The 18,763-nt window shown below is 56.6% G+C and overlaps 6 protein-coding genes across 6 annotated transcripts; all 6 read left to right on the top strand.

Annotated features, from left to right (window-relative positions):
- Positions 1-261: 261 nt before the first annotated feature.
- LBRM_20_4180 (conserved hypothetical protein) lies at positions 262-3,594 on the top strand (the record flags this gene model as incomplete). Its single annotated transcript, XM_001564648.2, has 1 exon — positions 262-3,594. One exon carries the CDS (start codon positions 262-264, stop codon positions 3,592-3,594), a length of 3,333 nt encoding a protein of 1,110 aa, XP_001564698.1.
- A 2,155-nt stretch (positions 3,595-5,749) lies between these two features.
- LBRM_20_4170 (conserved hypothetical protein) lies at positions 5,750-7,477 on the top strand (the record flags this gene model as incomplete). Its single annotated transcript, XM_001564647.2, has 1 exon — positions 5,750-7,477. One exon carries the CDS (start codon positions 5,750-5,752, stop codon positions 7,475-7,477), a length of 1,728 nt encoding a protein of 575 aa, XP_001564697.1.
- Positions 7,478-9,139: 1,662 nt separating this feature from the next.
- LBRM_20_4160 (conserved hypothetical protein) lies at positions 9,140-9,751 on the top strand (the record flags this gene model as incomplete). The annotated part of the gene is made up of 1 exon (XM_001564646.1): positions 9,140-9,751. One exon carries the CDS (start codon positions 9,140-9,142, stop codon positions 9,749-9,751), a length of 612 nt encoding a protein of 203 aa, XP_001564696.1.
- A 1,037-nt stretch (positions 9,752-10,788) lies between these two features.
- Positions 10,789-14,310, top strand: LBRM_20_4150 (conserved hypothetical protein; the record flags this gene model as incomplete). The annotated part of the gene is made up of 1 exon (XM_001564645.2): positions 10,789-14,310. The coding sequence occupies one exon, from the start codon at positions 10,789-10,791 to the stop codon at positions 14,308-14,310; it is 3,522 nt and encodes a 1,173-aa protein (XP_001564695.2).
- Positions 14,311-15,309: 999 nt separating this feature from the next.
- Positions 15,310-15,807, top strand: LBRM_20_4140 (anti-silencing protein asf 1-like; the record flags this gene model as incomplete). The annotated part of the gene is made up of 1 exon (XM_001564644.1): positions 15,310-15,807. One exon carries the CDS (start codon positions 15,310-15,312, stop codon positions 15,805-15,807), a length of 498 nt encoding a protein of 165 aa, XP_001564694.1.
- A 1,711-nt stretch (positions 15,808-17,518) lies between these two features.
- Positions 17,519-18,127, top strand: LBRM_20_4130 (conserved hypothetical protein; the record flags this gene model as incomplete). The annotated part of the gene is made up of 1 exon (XM_001564643.1): positions 17,519-18,127. The coding sequence occupies one exon, from the start codon at positions 17,519-17,521 to the stop codon at positions 18,125-18,127; it is 609 nt and encodes a 202-aa protein (XP_001564693.1).
- Positions 18,128-18,763: the final 636 nt, after the last annotated feature.

Below are 18,763 nucleotides of genomic sequence, written 5' to 3'. Positions count from 1 at the left end.
TCTGCGCAGCGTAGCACAGAAGCTGCCGCTGTGTCGCTCTGTATGCCATCTCTACCCGACTATTCACCGCAGAGCAGCACTCAGCCTTTCTTCACACATCCCACCGCAGTCCCCGCGCACACGCTCGCTCTTGTTTTTCACTGCTTTTCTTTCCTTTACGCCTTCCCCCTTGTCGCCCCGCGCGTGAGAGTGTCCCACGCCTTTACACTTTGGTTGTTCGTGACTCATTTTTTGTTTCTGCCGCTTACCTTTTGACTCGTGATGCCGCTCACAGCCGACCAGGCAGGAAGCCCCCTGCACTACTTCAGCCAGGTGTCCTTACGCAAGGGAAATACAGAGGATGCCATTAGCGGTCTCGACAGTGTGCATCCCGTTGACCTGACGGTTTCGCACCGGTCTCGCAACCAAAACTTACCTCCTCTGAAGCGCTACTGGCGCACACGCAGTGTCCGTCGCAATCATACCCAGCTGAACGAACTAGGTGAGCTGGAGAATCAGTTGCTTCCGGCAAGGAGCCTGTCAAGGTTGAACACTATCACCAACAGCGGAGAGAACGACTTCACGTACATTTCTGGACCAAAGTACTTCTTCCAGCAGTTGGTGCGCCAGTACCCGCTCGCGGCCTTCTTTGTTTGGACATTCTTGTTCTTGGTGGAGCTTTCCATGGTGGTGCTGTACCTTATTCAGTCTACTATGAGCTACGATGTCACTTGGATGCACTACGACACCCAAGAGCGCAGTGGGTGGTTCTACGCCCGCACCCTGCTCTCGGTCATCTCTCTTGTGCAGCTGTTCTTTGCCTACTCACTGAGCGTTATGACCATCACAGTGGTGCTCATCACGTCCATTTACCAAATCATCATCTTCTTCGTTTCGATCCCGTCGAATCTCGCGTGGGTCAGTTGCCTGTACGTGCCCTACTTTATGAGATGCTGGCCAATGCGGCAGTACTTCCTCTTTATCCTTGACTCCGTCGCGCTGATGATGCCGCGCAACCGCAAGCTTGACCTACTGCGACTGGCTGCTGGGCCGCTGACGCTGTTTATCTGCATGGTGTTCTCTGCCTCTGGCGTCTTCCGCATCGATCAGTGCTTTCAGGGGTACCCCATAAATATGGCGGTGTCCATCTACTTTGTCGTCGTCACCGTGTCTACGGTGGGCTTTGGTGATGTGACGCCGCAGACCCAGGACGGCAAAGCCATCACCATCGTCATAATCTTTATCTTCATTGCGAAGATGCCAACGTTCATCCGTGTCATCCGCTCGACGGCGAAGATTTTGAAGGCGTACCGCTCCTACACGGGCCGCAGGAACCACTTTATCGTGTACGGCCACCTCAACCGCGAGGAGGTCGTTTCTATCTTGGATGAGGTGTTCTGCCTGTATCCGATGAAATCCGTGTGCTTCTGCAGCAAATGGTTTGCGCCAGACGTGCTCTCGATCGGCCGCCATCCTACCTACCGGCTGCGCAGCACGTTTCTCATTGTGGACACACTGGACTCCTTCGCATTGCGTCGAATGAAAGCACAGGATGCGTCGGCGATCATTATCCTACCCATTCGCGAGGGTTACTCTTCCCGTGTCGATGACGACGTGATGCTTGCGGCCATCATCTTTGAGCGTTTTGTGCCTAAGGTGCCGCAGTATGTGTGGCTGCGCTACGGCCTCCACGCAAAACTGCTGAAGGGACAGCGCTCCTGCGTGATCGATGAACATATAAAAAAGAACATCATGGCGAGCGCGCTACTGCTACCGGGAATCGTACCGTTCTTGGTAAATCTCGTGCGGTCGGCGTGGGCCGAAGGCGTCGAACCGGCCGATCTGTGGACGGAGAATGGCATCGAGCAGTGGAAAAGTCAGTACGAGTACAGCCGGCGCAACGTACTCAGCACATGCTTGGTACCGCTGCGCTTTGTTGGCGCGACGTTGGGGCGCGTGGTGGCAAACTTTAAGTATCGCGACGTACTCATTGTCGGCGTGGAGGAAAACGAACGCAGGGTAATGCGCTTCGATCTCAACTACCGCCTGAAGGAGCAGGATGTCCTGATGGCCGTGTACGAGCGCACGCGGAACAGCCTGTCGCGTGCGCTGGAGGAGTTCAGCTCCCCCGGGCCTGTGAACGAGGCTGCCGGGGAGACGTACGGCGCCAACTTCTGCCAAGGCCTTAACAGTGAAGAACTTCTGCACGCCAACATGAATTCCTCTTTCGTCTTCTACCCGTACAAGAGCTCCGCCTCTCTGTGCGATATGGTGCCGCCGCAGAACCCCGCCACCAGCGACGGTGCCGACACAGCAGACAAGGGGGATGGCCATATCGACTCCAAGCCTGAGGATGAGGCGCTGTCCTTGGAGGAGGTGCGGCGGGCGCTCATGAACATAGCCGGTATCGTGCGTGCCCCTCGCGGGATTCCGCTCGCTTCGCTGCAGCTTCGTCGCAGGACCGCCGCCCACCTATGGCACCTTACACAGCGCCACCGCGGACTTCTGGTGGACCTTTCCATGTCCGTTGAAGATCGCGAGGAGGCGCTTCGCGATGTGACGGATCAGATCAACTCATCGGTGCTCAAGGCCGCTGACATGTATCTCGCGGCGATGTCTGAGCAGGACCGGCAGGCGATGGAGCTGAAGCACCAAGACGAGGTGTTTCTCTTTATTGACCAGACCAGTTCGATCCTCCGCAAGACGGCAACGTCCGTTTACGAAGACGTCATTTCGCAGACCATTGCGCAATACGAGCTGTACGTGATGATGCAGTGCATCTGCGCCGTGCACGCCCACTCTCGCCTGACTTTGCTGACGCTGCGAAGGTATCCGCCTCATTTTTTTCAGACCTGGAAGGATACCTTTGGGACCCCGCTGCGCTACATTCGTGGCCAAGGCTCATTGGACTCGCACCTGAACTACGCTTTAACAGTGGACACAGACGTCACCAAGGTGCGAGGCATTCTCTTGTACTGCTCTCAGATGGGCCCACGCGACTTTGGCGATATTCCCATCTTCTCCGTTGAGAACAGTGTTCTCGACCTGCTGGAGTGGAACGAGCAGACACGGGATGGGCTGAGCGGCGCGCGTGAGCAGAACATCGTCGTTGAGCTGCAGTCCTTCCTCTTCTCTATTAAGGTGACACCCTTCCACACCGACGCAGTGTGGCGCACTCGTGGCGAATCCAACTTCCAGGATGCGCTCGCCTTCATGATGGGTCGTTTCTTCGCCTCGAATATGCTCATCACGATTCTTATTCATATCCACCGCGACTCGCGCATCATCAAGTTTTTCGAAATGGTTTTGAATCTCACTTCGACTGCGAATATGTTTGACAAGGCGGTGTGGGCAAACCGCTCAGCACAGTCCCAGACGCTATTCAAACTGTGCGGTAACCATTCGCTGCGCTTCCAGACCTTTGGAGACGCGTTCGAGTTTCTTCTGTCGAAGCGGCAGTGCGTGGCGATCGGGGTGTTCCGGTTGTTCCCGGCATCCGAGATGCTGAGCGGCATGCCGCGCTACTTTGTCACTAACCCGCCCATGTGCATGCCGCTGCTGATGGAGGACATCATCTACTGTCTAGATGGCAGCTTGAGGGTGGCGTGTGAGTAGCTCCTCCATGGCGGAAGGGCTGCATTGGCAGCGGGTACGTCAGCTGCGAAGGAGGCGTGTATGTTGACTCGTCCGTGTCTATGTCGCTGGTGTTGGCAAGTGTTTCTCTCACGCCCACTTACACGACACTCCCTTTTTCTTCTCCCGCCTTTGCTCCGTCCCCGGTTAGTGGTGTGTGCGTACCATTGATAATTCTCTTTTCCGTTTCCTCTTTTCTCCAGCTTGCTTGTGAGTAGAGACTGTCGAGCAGTTCCAGACACTTGCTGAGTCTCTCTCTCTCTCATTATTTCAAGCACCGGCTCGCCTACACATCTCTGCACGCGACTCGAGTATCTTTAATGCACTTGTACAAGTTGACAAGGGCCCTGCCTGTGCGTCAACATGCTCTCCGACATGCTTGTGTGTCTCACTTTTCTCTTCGTTGTCTTCGATTGCTGTTGTGGTTGGGAGTGCACGCTCAGACTTCTTGCTGGCGTGCTGTGCTTTTCCTGCCTACGTGGTGTGGTCTACGAATGTGTGTCGTTGCACCTCCTCCTCCTGGCGTTCTCGGTCTTCTTCCCCATTGCCGCGCGTGATGCACGTTGGCGTCTCCTTGAGCGTGCCATGCACATTATATATTTTCTTATATATTTATTCGTTGACTTGCTGCCAGTTGTTGAGCGTCCTGTTTTAAGTGCTGCCAAGAGGGATGGGCTATGACTAGCTGTGGATGTGGCGAGGAAGAGCACGATCGACGGTGGCAGTGCGGACGCAACTCAAGTGCGAGACTCAGTTTGAGGCATAGGCACCGCACACTGCAAAGGGAGAGGGAGGAGGGGAGGGGGACTGCACTGCAGGTTGGCTCTGTCTATGTGTGTTTTTTCGGTTTTTTTTTTCTCTCTCTGATCGCCTAGTGCTCTGGTGGCTTCTTACGGGAGATGGAGGGGGGGGGGAGGCCGATGGGAGAAGTGTCCATGCATCTAATAATTAGCCGCTCGGATCACTGCGCTTTATGCTTGTACCCCCCCCCCTCATGCTTTTCTGCGACTGCTGCTTATTGTTCACCTCTCAAAGCACCTCTTCACCCCGTTCCCTCCCCTGTAGCCCTTATCGCGTCTCTCTCGTCGTGTGTCCAACGAAAGGGCTCAGGAATGTTTAAATCCGTCATCTCAGTCAATGAGCAATGGTGGGGTACTTTGGGAGGCACATCTCCAGTGAAGCCAAATGGCGCCATCGACGGAGGAATGGAAGGCAGGCAACTGCGTAAGCTGCGGCGCTCCTCCCTCCCATTCGAACTTGCTTTTCTCGATGACGGGGAACGCCTCAGTGTGATATCTCAGGGCTCAGTACTCACTCTATGTGGGGAGCCTATCCCCCCCCCCCAAGGCGTGCACCACATGGTGACTGGCATGATGGGCGCGGCTGAGAGGCGACCTGCGGGGGTGGGTGGGTGGGCAGAGTTTGAGGCAAGGGCCGTGCTGCGATGACGGCGTTGGGGTTGCTGTAGCCCGTCTAGGGCTGTTTCGCAGGACGCGATGTGCTGTGAGCTAGCCGGTTTGAATCCCGTTGAGCTCAGGTTATGCGGCTGAGAATGAACATATTGCGAAAATGACCGATGCTTCCGGCAAAGGGTGGTACTGCTTTTCTTGAAGGAGACAGCGCTAGAGACGACGACTTTGATATGTACACTAATGCGCAGAACAGCGCACTGTTCAATGTTGAATCCCCTCACTTCGTGTGCTAACCGATGCTTCCGTCCATCTTCACCTTTTCACTTTTCTTTTCGAGATGCCTCATCACCACTTCCCTACCCCTCTTCTCCCCCTTCTTGGGTTCCCTTGCGGTTTTTGTGTCACTTGACATATGCGCTGATGCCCATTTGCGTACGTCTGCCACTGACCTAAGCAGAGCAGTTGAACTCCCTCATCGATGCTGGTGCACGTTTCGTGTTTTTCCCTCACATTTTCTTAGCAGCCAGCCGGCAGATACGTCTACGTCCCCCACCCCCACCGCTACTGTCACCTTACCCCATCCGTCTCTGTTTACATTTTGTCCCTACACCTATACCTGCGAGCCTCTCACATCTACAGCACACTGATTTTCCTCTGGTGCTTCTCTCTTCCCCTTTTCTTGCTCTCCTCTGTCTTCTCTTTGTAACTGCACCGATCCAACCAGGATGAACCGTGGAGTAGCAGTCAAGATCAAATACTTCGATGACAACGGAGGCTGGTCAGAGCGCAAGGGCGCGGCTGCCAGCAGCGCCGTGTTTTCGCTGAAGAACATCACCGTGGCAAATGTGGACATGAATCACGTAGACATCTCGGATGTTGATCGTCTGCAGGATTTGGTCGCCACGAGTGCGCCGACGGCGGTGGTGATGCAGAACGTGTCACCAGCAACACTGAGCCGCATCAAAAGTTACAGTCAGATCCGCAAGGTCTACGCGGTGATGGAGACGAGCCGGTGTGAGCAGCAGGAGGAGAGTACCGTAGCGCTTCTCCGCCTCGGGCTGCAGTGCGAGCCGACGGAGGTACCCAAGACGGACGGAAAGCAGGCATTCCGCGCACTGGTGCAGGTGAACATCCGTATCCCCAACGGGCCATCACTCTCCATCACAGTTCTGCACATGGAGCCCGGCGCGTCCCGCCGCCTCACGTTTGCCATGGCGCTCTTGCGTGCGCACCCAAACGTGGATATCGCTGTTCTGCTCAGTAACGTGACGGAGGGCATGGTCCTCACAGAGGATCCCTACCGCGAGCTGCAGGTGAACCGTGCAGCCGCTGGCTTTGTGGATGTGATGGAGGAGGGGATGGAGCGCACCACAAACTGGTCGACGCCGTGGACGGTGTGGCTGAAGTGTCCTAAGTACAGTGTGGTGGCGTCTGCAGCGGAACTGTTCGTCGGTCAGGAGCCGCGGTACCTCTCCACCACACTCGTCTTGCGTGGACAGCCAAACTCAACAATAGCGATTCCCATGCCACGCAGCGCCAAGTCTGGCCGTGGAAAGAGTCCTAGCGGACCCCCTGCACCCGGTACCCCTTCTCAGCCTCTCGCCGACCCCGCTATCCTGAGTGCCGAAACGGTGAAGACACTGATGCCGACACCGCAGACTAGCTCGTCCGCCACCGAGATCATCCAGCGCCTCATGCGGCAGCAGCAGGCCAGCCAGCCGCGGTGGAAGGTGGCGCACTCCTTCGTGCTTAAGGGCAGCGACACGAAGCTTTCCACGGCAGAAGCGATGTACGACGCATCTAGCCACTTTGCGAACGCCAATGACGCAGTGGACGCTCTGAACTCGAAGGCACTGAATTGGCCTGCTGAGTTCTGCGTTGTGCAAAACACGGTGCTATGCGCCGACACGGTGTCTCACTGTGACCGCCAGGCCTTCCGCCGCTACGTCCGCGACAACAAGACGAACGTCAGCCTCAGCTCACAGCTCTTTGCGGCCACTACCGCCTTCGCAGCGGCCGTGGCAGCTGCCCCGGTTATCACCTCGGTGACTGCAGCTTCTGTGGGGCTGCCCGGCGGCGCCATCCCAGGCGACAAACAGTGGCCCAAGGCAACGAACGTGCGCAGCGAGATGGAGGAGTTCTTGAACTTCCAGCGGCAGCTGAAGGAGTCGGTGCGGCGGGAGTGGAGTGAGTCATGCTGCGTGAGCGTGTATCAGATAACGCCGCGAGAGATGAAGTTCAACATCACCCCCGCCATCGGCTTGGCAAAGGACAATCTAAAGAAGGCGATTCACTACCTCAATCACGCCAAGGCAGCCTCGAAAGAGACAAACCCCTTGCATGACTACCCGTATGACTATGCCCTCTTGTTCTCCGTAGAGCGACAAGGTTACTGGCTGATTGCTGCGACGAATGTCCCGTGTGACATCGTGGCCTGCCGCATGGTTGTGTAGACCCATGGGGCCTGCTGGCTGTTGGAGGCGGGCCTCACACGCCCCCTTCGGTGCCTCCTACGCGCAGGCGCTGACACCGTTGTTTGTGTGTCGATTGCAGTGCAGCGGGAAGCATTCATTTCTGTATTCGATTTTCTGTGAGTGCTCAGTGTCACCGGAGTCGCCTGTTAGCATTTTCTCTTTTGTCTGTTTTGCTGTCTGCCGTTGTTCTTGTGTGCATGCGTGTGTGCGAGTGTGTTTCGCACGGCTGCTGGTTGCGTGCTGTGGTATAATGCTCTGCTTCATGGTGTCTACGCTCAGCTTTCTGTTGGCCAGTCGACGGGGCCGCTAAGATGATACATGTCTTTCACTCGTCATGGCTCTCCGCGTGTCAGCTCACTCTCTCTCTGTTCACTGATTTTCTTCGTGCTTGATTTGTGGTGTGTTGTACAGTTGCCGGGTGTGCTGTTCTCTGTCTTCCTCTCGGTGCCCTTCGCGACCTCTGTCTCGTTCTCGGTGTTTGAAGGTGTGGTTTGGTGTGCTCGAGGAGCAATGTGGACCTCTCGCTCTTGTGTTGGTGGTTCTGTGCTGGCAGCGTGTGTGCACTTTGACCGGCAGCCCAGGGACGCGTCTCTCTCGCCTTTGTCCACCTCCTCTGTCTCGTCTTGCACCTCTTTTTTTTCCCCCTTGGCTCGGTCTTTGGTCCTTTGTTTTCCCTGTTCGATGCTTCATTTTTTTTTTTTTCTTGGCAGGCGTGTGTGTGTGTGTGTGCGTGCCTCTCCGAGATTGCCCTGCGATCCTTCGTCGCGTGCTCATCTGCGTTTATTGGTAGTGATGCGGGTGTGCGCGTCTTTTTTCCCTTTCGAGCAACCGATGTGGCGGTTGCGCGGATTGTGTTCGATAGCGGCGCACACAAGCAGCGGCAGATGTCGGAGTCAAACTGCTTCCTCTCTCTCTTTTTCTTTGTTCTGGTTGAGTGTATTTCATTCGTGCAGTTACGTGTGATGCTGTGTGCACCTGTTCTTTGCCCTTTCTCTTCCTCCTCGTTTCACTTCGTTCTCTGTCTCTCAGTCCTTGTCATAAGCCAGAGGCGCCTCTACCTCTCCCCCTTCCCTCTCAGTCAACGGAGTGTACTTCACCATCGACAGCGAAGAGATCCGGAAACATAGTGTGGCGAAGATGCCGATCGGCGAAGTCGTTGAGGGTGTGGAGCAGGTCACCCTCACGTAGGAAGAGATGGAATGCGCACGGAGGCAAAAAGCGAGAAGCTCGCCCGCCTGAAAGGGGAGAGGAGCTGCGAGTGGGCATTTGGGGGACAGACGGCCCCTATGAAGGCCGCGACTTTTATGCGGTGGGGCAAAAACGTCATCACCGATGCAGTCCAGCTCTTTTGTATGTGCCCCCCTCTCTCTCTCTCTCTCTGTTAGTCCTTCCTAGAAAACATCGTGCGCCATTTACCCCGCTTCATATTCGCATCTCTATCGTTTTTTTTTTCTTTTCCCTTTCCCTTTCCGTCGCACCTCTGTGGATCTCGTTCCTGGAACACATCGCTGTTCTTCACCCCTTTACCGCTTCCATTCACTGCTTGGTGAATATTACGAAGACCACCGGCTTTTAAAGCAGGGCTCACTCCCTAACAGCAACGACAAGGAGAGAGTACTTTGAGTGCGGGAGACTCCTTTCATGCTCTCCTCTGGGACCCCTTTGCATGGCGTGGAGTGGCCGCCCAGTTTGCTCTTCACCGTCAAGCGGCACCTCGACCACGTAGAGGATGCGGTGAGGCCTAGTATTCCGCCGATGCCATCGTCGGCGCCGACCATCTACGACTTCTTCGAGGCGCACCATGACGCAATTGGAGGGGAAATGCTACGCAGCGGGTTTGATGCCGCGATAACGGAGTGCTGCACTGCCTTTCTCATGGGTGTGCTGGAGCAGTCTTGCTCCTTGTCGTTTCTGCTGTCGCGGGAGCGGCGCATCATCGCCATGACAGTGCGCCAGGTAGAGAAGCGCTTGCTGAGTAAGGGACGCTCGAATGTGATGGACTCCAAGCGACGCCGCCTGGATGAGAAGGCGGCAAGCGAGCCGCGGTACGCCCGGGTACTGACGCTCGAGTACCTGCTGCGACTCTACGTGTCGCTGCCAATGATTCTAGAGCACTACAACAAGCTGGGCAGTGCAAGCATGCCTTCATATGCCACAGCCCCACTCTGGTGCTTCATTAACATCACCATGCGAATTTTGAGTGCCGACCCACAACTCTTTTCCCCAATCACGCAGTACGTTCCACTGCGATGATAGACGCCTTACGGAGGGTTCTGTACATCAGATTGGGAGCGAGTGAAGCGCACGAGGCTACAACTTGCGTTGTCTCTACTCGATTACACGGTACACTCATGCATCGCTTATGCGAAGAGCGCGGCCACAGCGCGCAGGACATGCGCCTCCTCCTAAAGACACCTCTTTCCTTTCTTTCTCAGTCTTTCCTCTTGCCACTTACGCTGCCACGCCTTGAGGGGCGGAGAGCGAGAGCAAACGCTTGCCCGCTCAGGAGAATGTGTCACTCCACGTAGCTGAGGCGTTTCGCTGCAGTGCACTTCCACGTGCGGAGAGTCTTCAAAGCAGAAGCGCTTTGGGCGAAGTCGGCGGTGGGGAGTGGGCGGGCTGGTAAAAGATTATTCCTCCGTCGAGCTGGACTCATTCTTCGCTCCACTGCAGCATGGGCTCTGTCCTTCTCTCTCGTTCTCTGCTGAGAGCAGGTGGACCGCTGGCAAACACACGCGAGTGCTTTTCCCCTCTCCATTTCGCCAGCCGCACCCCTTCAGACTCCCCCTCCTCGTGCCTTACATTTTTACTCTTCCTCCGCGATGCGCGACCTCTGCTTCTCTCTCTTGGCTCGCTGCTGTCAAGGGGGCACCGGCGTCACAGACACTCGTGCACCGCTGAGATGGACAACACCCTCACCACCACAACAGCGAACAAGGCAAACAAGATAAGGAGCACAGTACCCACAGAACGCGTGCAAGCGACCGTCTCATCGCCAGTGAAACATATCCTCTTTGCCGCCTCTCCCTACTGGACGTATTTTCTTCATCTTCCCGTCTCTGCCTGCTTTCCCTTCTATTTCTTGAAGTACTTTGTCTCTCTATCCTCCCCCTCTCGTTCCGCTGCATGCGGCCCGCAAAGCATCAGTGGGTGTGAACACTACAGAGGTCAGTGTGTGTGTGTGCGTGCTGCGAACGCGGGGCGGATGCGCTTGCAACATATTTCACACTTGTTCCACAGAGAGGGTCTAGAAGAGGCACGCGTACGACGTCTCGCTCTTCACGACTGCGATGAAGGTGATTGCATGTCCGCACTGCACCTTTATCAACCCACCAAGTAAGGTGAAGTGCGGAGTTTGTCTTCGACTGTTGCGGAAGCGCGAGAGTAACGTAGATGATGGCTCCACCACATCAGCCCACAGAGAACGGAAGGAGGCTCAGCCACCGACATTCACCTCCCCTGAGCACGGGACGTCGAAGCAGCATAGTGAGCACGACTCGCCAGAAACTTGCGAGTTATATGTGCGAGACAGCACGGCAAGGTCTCTAATGCCGCCAGTCGCGCCGGAGAGCAGCATGGAGGCTACTGTCCATCTTGTCCAACCACCCGATGTGGAAGCGATTTCGGCTCCCCCTCCGGTGGTCACGACGCTGTTTTCCACGGCATCTGGCAAGCCAGTGACGGTACGCCGCGAGTCTCTTCAGAAGGTGGCAGAGCGACTGGGGGACCTGACCGACCTTGATGTGGCGGCGCGCGTGCCGGCGCTGTTTAACACTGCCAACGGGAAGGCAGCTACTGTGCCGAAGACATCCCTGGCGAAGGCCCCAGCCTCTGCAGATGGCCGGGGAGCCGCTGCGGCGCCATCCACAAGCGCACTCACGCTTTTTGCTACACCCGGCAGTGCGCCGGTGACAGTGCCGGCCGTGGCTTTGCCGAAGCCTCCTGAGCCCTTGGAGCTGAGGTCGCTCTTGGACAAATGTGAGATCGCTAACACCGGCGCCGTGCACAGTGCAGTGGGACCTCGGCAAACACCACGAGCAGCGGCTCCGCCAACGGGTTTGACAACAAGCTCACCTGAACACAGCCTTCGCGCACCCGCACCTCACATCATCGGGGGCCAACGACGTGGCTTTGTGCCTCCGCAGCGGCGCTGCACTGCAGAAGCGCTCGCAAAGCCATCGGCCACGGCACCACAGATTCAGCCCACTGTGCTTACGGCTTTGCGATTCAACCCAGATGCGTGCTCGTGCCGTAGCGTAGCCCCCAGCCCATCGCTGTCGTCCATCACATCGCTAGCCTTTTCCTTCAAGGGAAGCGATTGCGGCAGTGTTCTGGGAGCCTTGCTGGGCGCGAGCGGCACTGAAACGGTGCAAGTCGGCCAATGGCACGCGATGCTGATCAAGCTCGGCGCCAGCCCTAATCACTGCACGATCAAGTGGTGCCGCCATGCGCTCGTGTCGGCGATGGCTCGGATGCACTTCATGGCGACAGCGTCATCCGGCGCATTGTCGAGCGCCTTTTCCCCTCTCACGGTTCTCCTGTGCGTCATGCAGATGTACAACGCAGAGATGGTGAATGGCGAGCGCCCGGCGCTACGCAAGATGGTGGAGGGCGACATTTCCAGCACCTCCTTGGTGGTGTTGTGTATGAGCTCCGTTTGCGAGGAGCGCAACTCGCCGCACATGCGTATCGTCACCCTTTCTGACGGCATTTACCATCTCAAGGTGACATGTGACGTTCCGCTAAGTAGTTTGATTCGTGAAGGAGTGCTGCGACCTGGGCAAAGGATGGCGGTGTGCGGTGCCAAGTCGCTTCTGCATGGACAGTGCGCCCCAACTGAGTGCGAGGAACAGGTGGTCCTTAGTATTAACTACAACTGCGTGCGGGCGGTGGCTCAACAGACCCCGCTGGGTGTGTGCAACGGAGAGCCGCTTCCGTTGCCCTTGTCGCTCGTGCACCCGCTTGGTGGACTTGTGCCGGCAATCGAAGGTGTGGTGGCACGAGTCTTGCCGTCGTTCTTCATTTCGCAGGAGGTGGAGGCGTCGGCAACAACCGCCGATGGCGCACCTGACGTGCGCCATCGCGTTGTCAAAACGGTGCGTAGCACTCACGCCCAGCTGCAGGTGAGCGACCGCCTGCGCAGGGAGGTAGAGGCGCCAGCAGGTGGCGACACAGCCGAGCCGAAGCCACTTTTACGAGTAACTTCGCTGCTCGTTGTCAATGACAACGCCGAGGCTCTCCTGCAACAGTGGGAGAGGGTGGACGAGCGTGCCTTACTAACCGACGACGATGAGGGTACATCGCTGCCGGTGGAGGGAAGCTGGGTCACGCTGTATGCGGTCAACCCTGCCAAGTCGCGCACCGCCGCGACGCCGTTCTCGCGAGCAAAGTTGTTCTTTTCGTCTCGGAAACTCCATTACGTTCCGTCCAAGGGCCCACTTCAGCACTTGCGACGCATTTGGCAGTCCACCACGGACTACAGTTCCATCACTGGGGTCGGCGATGTAGCCGACGTGTGTGGTCTCTACATGGGCAGCCACAGAAATAACCAGGGCACTTTCGTCCTCCTGCTGATGCGCAACGACACATACGCCTTTCTTCAGATTCCTGCACCGTCTGTGGGGAGGGTGCTGTCGCTCCCTATCCCAACGACAGAGCGACTTCCTCTGGTGCTCCTGAATGCGACGTTTCTTACTGGCGAAGATTCCGTTGCCGGCTCTGACTGTTGCCGACTCTTCGCCAACGAGTACACGGTGCTCCTCCAGCGATCCATGCAGGCAAACTTGAAGGAGGCTTTGGAGACGGCCGCGCAACTTCGCGGATTGGTCGATGCTGTCCCACAGAAGTACGCCTCTCGCAGAGCGGAGGTGTTTCGGTGCCTTGATGAGGGCGATCCAAGTGGCGGCTTGGGCTTAAGCAGCACCACCCTGTCCAGCTGTGGCGCCCTATCCGCACCAGAAGTGCCACCGAACGTTTGGCGTGATGCGCCCCCGGTGAACCCAGGCGCTGCAGCGACACCCCCGATGCCTCAACAGAGGGAAGGGAGACTGCCGTACTACCTGCGCCAAGATAACAACAGCAGACGAACCGGCAAGCTACAGGGAGTGGTGCTATCTTCCTCCATTCCCCTCATTCCTGCTGGCCCGACTGCGATTCAGGGTCCTTACGGCGCTACCACAGTCCACCCTGGCGTATGTGAGTCGCTTACGCGGCCGCCCAACTTGGTTGTTGCTGATCGCAGTCACCACTACGGCAATATAGCAGACCTGATGTTTCTTTTTGACCCTCTGCTCAATCGACGCGCATGGCACCCCCTCACAGACCCTATCCAGGCCACCCACGCCGGCGCCGCGCAACAAGGTGAAAACTTCAAGTATGTTCAGCTGTGCTGGCGCCTTTCGGCGGACTCGGCCGATGACATGACATGCAGGCTGGGAGAGATCAGCGCTCTCGGCACTGTTCTGGAGAGCGTGTGCCCTTTGCAGGAGCTCTGCTCCGTCATCGCAGACGAACGGCACATTGACGTCTCGCTGGCGAGGAGCGAGCGGCTTCTGCAGTGGCGCCGGCAGGATGCCCTGTCGGTGTGGTGGCGGTTCTTCACCAACTCGCGTGTTCTCGACACTCCCGCTGACTTAGATGGTGCTTCTAGCCAGTACCTGTGGTGGCTGCCTGTGGAGTGGGCAGAGGCGATGAGAACAGTAAACGCAAAACTTCAGCTTGCCTTCTTTTTCTTCTCCCTCAGTGGTGAGGTGCTCCGTCATGTGCGCCTCATCTCTGACTGCTGCAACGTGGCAGAGCTCCCGTGCGACTAGGGACGGAAATTACTACGTGTGGACTCCCCTTCTCGGACGAGCACTCTCAAGACCCTGTGGTGCCCAGTAGCCGCGATGCAGAGGCAAACTGTCGTTGCTGAGTAAGACCAGTGTTGTTTCTCACGCGTGTGTGGGTGTATGCTTGAGTGGAGCAGTGCTTGTGCGACGGCCAGCTTGCTGCGACCGCGCTGCATCGTCAACGCTCCACTGTTGTTGTTAGCGATTGATGATGTCTCACAGGTGCAACCTCGCAAGAAGTCGCAGCACGCGCGTACGGCCAGCGTTGGAGGCTCCAAAAAAGAAAAAATGAACAATGAACACAAAAATTTCACCAATGGCGACGACTCACATGTGCCTTCATCTCTATATCGCTACCCCGTCTCTTGCTTTCCCCGCTCTTTGTGTTCTCTCGCATCGACGTCGTCACTCACACACTCACGCGCATCCATCCACCTACCACCGATCTTACTGTGTGTGGCCGCCACAGCTTTTTTTCTTTTCCCTTTCCTACAGTTAATCAAGGACTTTGCGCTCGAACGGAACGTTATCACTCCCTTCGATTTGATCACATAAAGAATCACAAGAAGCACAGCGCGTCAAGTGCGTTGCACCTCCAGCCTAGTGCTGTGGAGCACTGTTGCAGGTACCCACTCGCCATCGGCCCCGCCTGCCCACTGAGTGAAGAGATTACTTTCGCTTCGGTGTTCTGCCGTACCGTACCGATCCTCTCCATTTCCTTCCCTTCATCTTTTATTCTTAAAGGGTTCGCAAACAGACGTTTGGCTTAATTCTACCACAAGCGATACTCTGTAAACACGCTGGACCGCAGTGCGAGCCGAAGCAGTGCGTGCCCCCCCCCCCCCCCCCCCATCGAGGCAGTCTTGGCGTTCTGCTCTTTTTTCTTTGCTGGTCTTCCTTTCCTCTCGCTGTGCGCGCACTCTCTCGACGGTTTGAGTGACCTCCACATCCAGGCGAGGGAGACCCTTACAGACCGCAATAATGGCCGATCCCGTGCTGCAGTTGTTAGAAATTGAGCTGCTCGGGGAGAACCCAGATGCGTACACGAGCCAGTTTCAGTGGCGAATGCGCATGGAGGCGGCGGCGAGTTTGCCCGACGCCGTCTCCGTCTCCTTCGTGTGGGTCGGCAGCGCTTCGTCGTCACAGTACGACCAGGTGCTCGACGACTTCGAAGTTGGACCGCTGGAGCAGGGTGTCACGGAGTTCACCCTAGAATGCGATGCCCCACAGATGGAGCTCGTGCCCACGGAGGATGTGCTAGGCGTGACAATTTTGCTCATCTCGTTTCAGTACCGAAGGCAGGAGTTTCTGCGCGTGGGCTACTACACCCAAGTAGCATACTTTGATGCGCAGCTTAACCAGAACCCCCCGCCGCTGCCGCAGCGCGAGTTGCTCGGTAGATTTGTTGCCATGCCTCAACCAGCTGTCACGGTTACCCCGATTGAATGGGGTTCATATGGGCCACAGCCAGCGACCTAGGATGCGTGATCGTGGGAGGGGGAGGGAGGGAGGGAGGGGCTATCTTGTCGATCGCTGAGGAGGAACAAGAGAAAGCCAAGACTCTTGTTTATTCGAGAGAGAACGACAGTATTCGCCATTGCTGCCCTCACATGTTGTCATTGCTGGCTCTTGTGAAGCAGCGAGTGCACTCTCGCCGAAGTGTTGGGGCGGAGTCTCACTCTCTTCCTTCCCCACAGAAACAGAGAGAGAGAGAAAGCGGTGCGCCAGATTTACCTTCTGGTCTTTCCTCTGGAGGAGCGTGCGGTGGTGGATCCTCCAGCTACACTGACGCTCGGCGTCTCCTGCAGGTGTTTTGAAGGACCTCTTCCCACTCTCTTTCCTGTTTTTTTTTTTCTTTTCCACCACATCCTTCTCCTTGCGTCTCGGCGGCAGAGTGAGGAAGGCACACACACACACACCCACACCATAGAAGCGTACGTGCGAGATGTGCGGGTGCCTCGTTGTAGTTGTTGGGTATGCTCGGAGGCATCGAGCGTTTGTTTTGGTACATCGCATAGATGAACTGGTTTCGTTTCTCGCTTCCATCTCTTTCAGTTCTCATTTTGCTTGTCGCCGCTGGACGCCATAGTGATGACACTCTTCTCCTCCGCTGAACACCTCGTCGGCTGTGCGTGCCTGCGTGTTTGTTCATGTGTGTGTGTGTGTGTGTTTTGCGTTTGGTATGGTGAGTGCGCGTGCACGGATATGGTGGCGTGAGCGTGGCAAGATGCAAAGCTAAAAATGAAGCAATGAGCTATGCGAGCGCCTCAAGTGCCAGTAAGTGGAGCAGATGTGGAGGACACATCCGCGGTAGTTTTACCCCCTTGGTGTTTCCCCGTCGTTTCTTTGCGTGCTGGGCGACACCCCCCTCCCCCGCTGCTCTGCGACTCTCTGTGAGGGAGAACTGGCACATGCGCACTGCAGCGTGAGAGCATCGATACAAGGTGGCGGGGTGCTTGTGGTATACAAGAGAAAGGAGCCGCCATGCGCGCACTCTTTTCCAGACGGCGTGCTGTACTTTTGCCAGTCATAGAAGCCAAGGAAGCGGAAATCGACCTCACCGTCTCTCGATGCGCGTTTTACCTTCACTGTATTATTCGCCCCCCCCCCCCCCCTCCCCCTCTCACATTTTTTTCCCCTTCTGTGCACTGATGCATTTCTTGCGCTTTCAATCTGTTCCGCGAGCGTTCTCCTTACGCCTGCATTTACGTTGCCTCGGCCAACTGAGAGACCACAGGGAAGGCGCTGCTCACTGGGGTGGCCATCGTTCAGTTAGGCGCTTTCGCCCGTCCTTGGCTTGTTCCCTCATACTGACAACACCTCCCCCTCTGAAAGGTAAGGGGTGTGCTGAGTAGCAGGCGCTTCAGTCGGAAAGGCACCGCAACATAGATTCTCAGGTTTGTATCTGCCAACGCAGCTCGAACCGTAGACAACCAAGCCAAGAATGCTCTCTGCAGGTGACATACACGCATTTGTTCGCGACGAGCGCGCGTGGAAGCGTGCGGCGCAGAAACCGCTTCATGATGATGGTCTTGCTCCTGGCGCGATCTGCAGCAAAGAGAGCAACTGGCTGGTCTTCCGCCGTGGAACAAGTGACAACGCCTTTTCCTTGAGGTTCGCCAACACCCTTCGCAGCTCCACTTTCACTGACAGCTGTGGCACCACCGCTCTGTTCCAAACACGCTTGACGATGCCGCGGCAGCGCTGGAACAACAGCGGACGCTGCGAGTCGGACAACTCGTACGCTGATCCCTTGCAACAGCTCCTTGCACGCAACCTACAGAGAAAGGGAGCCGCAGCTGTGCTGAGCAAGAGGAGGGTGTCACAGCTTGCACGTCCGTCCTGCATCAGCCCTGTTGCTCGAGAGGCGCGTCGCCGAAGCGAACTCATGCGCTCGGCACAGGAGTTGATGGATCTGGAGCGATACGAACGCCGCCAGCTGATGGCAGTGGCGAGGAATCGTTTTCACGTTATGATGTGCGCCTTCTTTGGAGCCGCCGTAAGGAATATGATCGCATGTGAGCTTAGCGAGCGAAAAGCGCTGTTCCGTGAATGGCAGCAGGCACAGCGCGATATGGGGGCATTAATAGACCGTGAGTTCTCGAAGCTCACACCGATGACGCCGCATAAGTTCAAGGCAGTCTGTCGTCTAATCCGTTCCGAGACTGTCATGCGCAGGAGACTTCAAGTGACCGAAGCGCAGGACCGAGATTTGTACGCGCATTTTATGTACCTCGAGCAACTGAAGGCACTGGGGAGCGACTTGAACGAGTACCGTCGCCGTATTGCGCTGCATTAGGCCGCTCTGCTGTGGTCATGCGCGCACAGCAAGGTGGAGTTGAACACGCCGCCGTTGCATGTGGGGACGTCTTCAATGCGGCGCCTGTCGTTCACCTCAGTGGAAGACGGCTGCGACGGCGACCGAGATGGTGTAGACTGGCGTTAGAGGATACATTTTTCCTTTTGCTCATAGATGTAACGGATGCACAACGAGGGGCGCATTGTTCGCTTCTGTCTTTTTTCGGTCTGCTTCGGAAGCGTCGTTGTGCGACTCGGTCTTTTTCACTTGCAAGCCAATTCGAAGTGGACGCCTGGGCGCAATGAACACAGCGGAGTACAACCACGTTCCACCAGCGCCGCATGAGACGCACACCCACACCCACACACACGCACACTCATCCATACCGGCGACTAGGGAGAGCACTGAAAAAGCCGTTCAACTCGCCTGCTGCCTTTTTTTCTCTCCATTCGACTGGCTTTGGGAGTTGCGCAAAGGTGTTTTGAGGTCTGAGACGCGGCTCTGACTAAACCTTCGCGTGTGCTCTTCTTCCTCTTCCCTGTTCGGTGGAATAGGGTGCGTGCCTGTGTGTGTGCCTGCACGCACGCACATTATTTTTCCCAGTCGCACTCTTGACTGCTACCTTGCACGCTTTGC

Source organism: Leishmania braziliensis, assembly GCF_000002845.2.
Source record: "Leishmania braziliensis MHOM/BR/75/M2904 contig, possible fusion of chromosomes 20 and 34".
Lineage (NCBI taxonomy): Eukaryota > Euglenozoa > Kinetoplastea > Trypanosomatida > Trypanosomatidae > Leishmania > Leishmania braziliensis.
This window is presented reverse-complemented; position numbering and strand designations above follow the sequence as displayed.